The sequence below is a fragment of the Mesoplodon densirostris genome, chromosome 7 (assembly GCF_025265405.1).
Source record: "Mesoplodon densirostris isolate mMesDen1 chromosome 7, mMesDen1 primary haplotype, whole genome shotgun sequence".
NCBI classification, from domain to species: domain Eukaryota; kingdom Metazoa; phylum Chordata; class Mammalia; order Artiodactyla; family Ziphiidae; genus Mesoplodon; species Mesoplodon densirostris.
This window is the reverse complement of record NC_082667.1, coordinates 124,889,821-124,895,820: the sequence shown is the minus strand read 5'-3', so window position 1 is coordinate 124,895,820 and position 6,000 is coordinate 124,889,821. Positions and strand designations below refer to the sequence as shown.

Here is a 6,000-nt window from a genome sequence, read left to right as displayed (position 1 = left end):
TGACCCGCACTGGGGGTGGCAGTGTGCACACGTGTGTTCCCGACGGGGCCCGTGACTCTCCCGCAGCTGAGCCAATGAATCACCCCAAATCTTAGCGACTTTTAGAGGTCACTTTAGTCATCCCCCTGCCTTTGGGCTGGATGGAGCTTAACGTAATCTCACATTTGGGTGGGAGGGGGTGCGTTGGGGAGAAAAGAATGGCCGTGTGTGGAAGGGAGCTGGGTGGTGGCGGTAGCGTGTGACCCCTTTGAAAAGATCTCCGGCGAAGGACGTTCCCAGCTTCCCCAGGCTGCCGTTCCCGGGTTTCCCCATCACTGAATCAGCACCGTCCTCACGGGACGCCTTTTTGCTGGATGGAAACCGGATGCTGGGTTCACTAGGTGGGCGGGGGCGCCGACCCCTCAGACCTGCAGGGTACCCGAGACTCCAGGGTCCCGTTAGCCGGCCCGGCAGCCACATTCCCTCCCCCAGAAACTTGCCACGCAGCGGGAGCAGGGAGCAGAACCGAGCGGAGACGCGGTAGCGCCTTCTCCCCGGCAATGCGCATGATTCTGCGGCTCTGGGCTGGCCACACGTCAACGCACCTTGAATAGGCTCACCCCCCTCGCCGCGACGGGCAGGCGTCCCAGCCAATCGGGCTCCGGGTTCGCGAGCCGCGCCCAATGGGCGGACGGCGGGGGCGGGCCTGGGGCGGTGCGGCCGGGCTTCTCCTCGGCGCTGGCTGCGCTCCGCTCGGGCTCTAGTGCAGGTGCCGCTGCGCCGGGCGGGAGGCTACGCGCCGAGCCGAGCGGAGCCGTGGAGGGATGGGGAGCGGGCCGCCCGGGCTGCAAGAGCCGCAGGAGCCGCGGGAGCACCGGCACGGGGCGTAGGCGGCGCGGGGCACTTTGCGATAGGATGAGGCTCCTGGCTGGCGCGCGGTAGTACTATGATTTGGTATGTGGCCACTTTGATAGCAAGTGTGATCAGCGCCCGAGGTCTTGCGGCTCAAGGTGAGTTGAAGTGCAGCGTCCCTCCCCTGCGCCTCCCGGCGCTCTCGGCTCCGTCCTCCTGCCGAGCCCGCGCCCTCCCGGCGGGCGCGCTCCGAGCACCGCGGGGAGGGCGGGGGCCGAGGCCGCGGCCGGCGGGAAGGGCCTGAGCCCGGGCTGCCGGCGGTCGGGAGAGGACGTCTCGGGCTTCGGTCTACTTTGCCACCCTTGGCCCCAGGGCTTCACAGCGGGTGCCGCGCCCGGTGCCCTTCGCGGGCGCAGCTGCCGCCGCGAGCGCTGGGAAGGCGGCGGCTTTCTGAACTCTGCCGCCGGGGAGTTAGCGGGTCCTCGGGCGGCTGCGGCACGCTGGACCCCGCGCAGCGCCACCGCTCCGCAGGAGAGCCGCTGTGGGGCTTGGCTCCGGCTCGCGTCTTTCCGGACCACACGCCTTGGCAGCTGGAGGTCGGGTCCCCTCGCAGGGCGGGGCGCACGGAGCCCCGCGAGAGGAGAAGAGTTGGTTCCGCGCGGGGTCCCTCGCCGGCTGCGAGGAGCGGCTGTCTTCGGCTGGCCCTGCCCACGCCCCGCTCCGCCGCACCTGAGACTGGCCGGGCAAAAGTTCCCCGGGAGCGCGCCGCAGCCGGGCACAGCTGGCCGGGGGCGAGGGCGGCGGAAGGGGGTCCCCACTGCCGCGTCTCCGGGCGGAGGGAGGTTTTCCTCTTTCCGTTTTTCCGGTCTGAGCTGGGAAGAGGCCAGAGGGAAGCCCGCGCGTTGGGTGATGCGCGCGTGAGCGCGCGGGCTTGTGCTCTGGAGACGGCAGAGCCACCTGCGCGCCTCTGTGTGACACCACGGCTCTCGCCCCTTGTATGGAAGTAGGAGCGGAGCCTGGAGGTGCCGGGTCTCTGAGCTCATGGTGCTCAGCGCGCAGACACGACCCGGCTGCGGACAGGTTCCTAGGGCCGGGAGGGATGGCTTCCGGGGAGAACCGCCGGGAGTGGGCGGCAGCTGGAGGACCCGCAGCGGGATACCCCGCGTCCGGCCGCGCTCGCGCAGGAGGGTCCTCTCCTCACCGTGTCTGGGGCTGTGTAGGGGGAGGGGAAGTGATTTGGGAAAGTTTCTGGTATGGAATAGGTCTCCGTGCTGTTTGCGGGTGTGTGAATACAAACAGAGGAGGGCGAAGGGAAGGGTGATTTTGTTAAATGGTGTGTGACCTGGATGGTTTTAAAACTCTCCCTTTGTCACGTGGGGAAACTGAGGCCAGAGTGACCGCAGAAGCTCGTGGAGTGGGGTGTGAGGTCGTTCGAGCTGCGCTTGAGAACCTGTCTCCAGCCTTAGCCACCCCCCCGCCCCATTCCCTTGTAGTCTTCCGATGCCCGCAGCTTCCTCCCCTCCAGTTTTTGGTATGTTCCTGCTATGGGACTGTGGCTGAAAGCACAAAAGGATGTGCTGGGATCTTTGAATAAAAGAGACTCCGAAGGGAGGCTCTGAAATAGCCTCCAAGCCTGAGACTTCAGGGGATGAGACTTCAGGGGAGGCGGATGGATTTTTTGCAAGTTTAAGCACAGAATAAAGGAAAATGGGCTTTATTACAGCAGCACACAAGGTGGCTAGACAGAAGGAAGGACTTCCCAGCATTGAAGGTTGTTGGTTATGAAGCTTTTGCCTTCTTCTGTCTGGGGTGGCTGAACATGAACCCCTGCCTGCCACCCCTGTGGGTCTTGGGGGTCTTTTTAGCCAAAAGGGCTCTGCGTGTGGCGGTGAAGGACCTAGGTCTAGTTACAGGACCTGGACTCAAGTCCGGCTCGGCCACTTGCTGGCCTGTGACCTTGGACACGTTGCTTTGCTTCTCTGATTGTCACTTGCCTCATTGGGGGTTAACAGCCTGAGCTTGTAGGGTTTTTGTGAACATTAGGGTTCTGCAGTAAGTAAGTAAGTAAATGATGATGATGGTGATGGTTTCACTGTCTGGGGCTTCCAGGCACCCCTCTCAATTTCTTTCCCTGGAGCCATTCAGGGCACTGGGGGCTGGGAATGCCTTGGGGTGAAGTTCAGGTGCTGCCTCTGTCGGGAACCAAGTTTGGTTTCCCAGGCGGACCTTGCCCGGGGAGATGTGGAGGGCTGCTCGGAAATCCTTTGAAAGGTCTGTAAAACTGGAGTTTTGTCAGTGGCCAGAGCCTTGTGGGAAGGATGCAGGGAGCCCAGGAGGCAAGCAGCTCATCACGCACAGCCTCCGGGGGCAGGAGACGGGCCTGTGAGGCTGCTGCCTGCACACTGCCAGCATTCAGATGCTGCCGTGTGAGCTCAGCTGTTCTCCGACTGGCAGAGGTGACTTCCGGGAGATTCCTGAGGGGAGGGACTTTGCGGTGCCAGCCTTAGGGTTTGGCTGAGCAGGGGCTGCTCCAGCAGAGGGGCGAAAGGGTTGTGACAGAGGGAGGGATGGGCTTGAGTCACGTGTGTCCGGGGGGGCAGTGGAGAGGTTGGGGAGGGTGTGCAGAAGAGCCTGGAAGATGGCTGTTGGAGTCTGCATCCCAGACTGAACAAGCCTGGGGGGAGGACCTGGGCCTTGACCGCCAAGGCTACCTCCTCCTGTTGACTACAAATCCTGCATGACTAGTGTCCCCAAAGAAAGTGGGTTCTGACTCAGATCCTGCTGGTAGCTGGACCAGTGCCCTGTACTCTTGGCCTGGCCCTGACCCTCCTCCCTCCCTCTGGCAGGGAAGGTGGGAGGGAGGAGGTTCAGGCCTGGAGGCTGCTAGCGAGACCCACGGGCAGCCTCTCAGCTGAGCAGGACTTGGCTCAGGACGTGGCCAAGTGGCATGTGTGTGTGTCCCCAGCACACACGCTAGAGGCAGGGGTGTGTCTGGCAGGCTGTGCTCAGGAGAAGTTGAGCAGGGGGTGTGTGGGAAGAATCAGCTTTCAGCTGCTGGCCCCAAGATCGGCGTGTGCTGGACCTGGAGCTGCCGGGTCCCAGGGCCGGTGGTTTCAGGTTTGAGGCTCTGAGACAGAAAGCTGGGATCTGGTGACCCAAGGAGCAGACGCTGCCTGACCGGGAGGTGCTGAATCCAGCCTTGTTCTGGCTGCCCTCTGTCAACTCCTGGCCCTGTGGTCTCCTCCCTCAGATCTCCCTTCCTCCGGCCTGGCCGCCACAGCCTTGCTGCGCTGAGGGAGTGAGGGCGGACCTGGGCGCGAGGGGGTGAGGCCCGAGAGGGACGAACTCTCTTCTCTCTGAAAGGCTTCCTGTCCCCCTGCACGTCCCATGCCTCCTCAGGCTGGGCTCTGAGCAGCTCTCTCCTGTCTGCGCCCGAGGATGGGTAAAGCAGCTTGTGTGAGAGTGGGTCTGAATTGTGGAAAGAGCTGTCACTGGTGCAAGCTGCTGGAGGTGACTGCACACGCGCGCGTGTGTGCGTGCACATGTGCGTGTGTGCACGCTGTGTGTGCAGCTGTGTGTTTGCATGTGCACGTGAATGCAGCAGACAGGCGATGCAGAGGCTCTAGGAACGAGGTGGGGCATCACTCCCGTCTGAGTGTTGATGGCCGTGGGTGGCAGTAAGGCTAGACTTGGAGCAGGCGCCTGACTTTCCCTGCCCCCTGCTCCACACCTGAGTCTGGGCAGCCCAGAAGCTCCCAAAGTTGGAGGCTCAGCCCAGGGGCTGGTCGAAGGATGCCTGAACTCCCCGAGAGAAAGCTTCAGTGGGGACACACACGGGCAGAGCCCCGGGGACGCAGAAGTCGGGTCTGTCTTGTAAGGTGGGCTCTGGCCTCGGCTGCTCAGTAGCCCAGACTCCTGGGTGGAGAAGGGGCTGGGTCCCTGGGGAGCCGGGCGCACAGGCAGCTCGTAGCCTGGCCCTGCCCATCGGGGGGAGCCCAGCCTGCCCGAGGCAGCTGACCTATTTTTCTTAGGAATCTTCCTGCTTTTCTGTTCTCTCTTGCGTGAATAAGCAGAAGACCGGTGAGCAGAGTCGGGGCCTCCATGAAGGTTTCGGAGAGCAATTCCTCGTGGGCCAGACTGAGCGCGGTCTCAGCCAGCCTGCCTGGCCTCCTGGAAGGGAGGGGACTCGGTGCTGCTCTCAGCCCGACCCTCTACCCCGCCCCGCCCCCGAGCTCCCTCCTGGTCCAGGCCCGGCCACAGGCTGTGGCAGGTAACTTGCACACACGTTACGAGGGGAGCCGCTGTCCTGTTTTCTGGCTGCTGAGTAGAGAGTGCTGACGCTGCACTATGAGCAGACATGGGCTTCGATCCCCGCTTACTCGTGCCCACCTGGCGCCTTACCCGAGGGCTCTCCCGGCTCGCGGGCACTTGGACCAGGCCTGCACCCGCCCGGCAGGCGGGCAGGGTGGGTGTCGCTGGCTCTGTCCATGGAGAAGGCGCTGCAGGGGCAGAGCGGCGGTTGGATTGCTGACTGCTTCCTGCCCGTGGCTCCTGGGGAGAGGCTCTTGGAAATGCAACCCAGCCCAGAGCAGATGAAGGCTGCTAACAGCATCGTTGCTGCCTCTCGGGCTGCCTGGGCCAGGAGGGTTAGGGTGGAGAGGCGCCCACGGAGGAGGGGGCCTGCAGATCCTGCCCCTCCCCCAGGGCCTCGAGAGAAAATGGGAAGGTTCCCAGCCAGGGCCAGGCTGGGCTCAACTGACCTTTGACTTGGGCCCTGAGAGTTTGATGGGGAGTGGGGGCCGAAGGGCCGTGAGGACAGCACTGGGGAGACCGCAGAAGGTGGGGACCTCTCCGAGGATCTGCCCAGGTCGGGGTGGAGGTCCCGGCCGGAGGCAGGCTGTCCCGGTGCCCTCTGGCCCACCTGCCTTCTGGAAAGGACAACCAGGGTGTGGCCTGACGTGGACACAGCCATTCCTCCATCTCACACTTGGCTTTGGGTGGTATGTCTGTCCTCCGCTTTCCTCGTGCAAGCCTCTGGCTCTCCACCCCCCGGGTAGGGGGTGGGTGCTGTTCCCGGGGAGCCTGATCACAAGCTCCCTGGAATCTCCTGGAACCCCCTGGTGTGTCAGGGAGGAGGGACTGGGGGACTGTTGGGGGCTGTGCCTTTTT

The 6,000-nt window shown here is 63.8% G+C and overlaps 1 protein-coding gene across 1 annotated transcript in view; it reads left to right on the top strand.

Annotated features, from left to right (window-relative positions):
• The first annotated feature begins 925 nt into the window (after positions 1–925).
• The window catches only part of IGSF9B (immunoglobulin superfamily member 9B), a 41,533-nt gene continuing 36,458 nt past the window's right edge, over positions 926–6,000 (top strand). The window contains exon 1 of the mRNA XM_060104662.1: positions 926–989. Within this exon, the coding sequence (XP_059960645.1) occupies positions 926–989 (64 nt within the window). The remainder of the gene's footprint in view (positions 990–6,000) is intronic.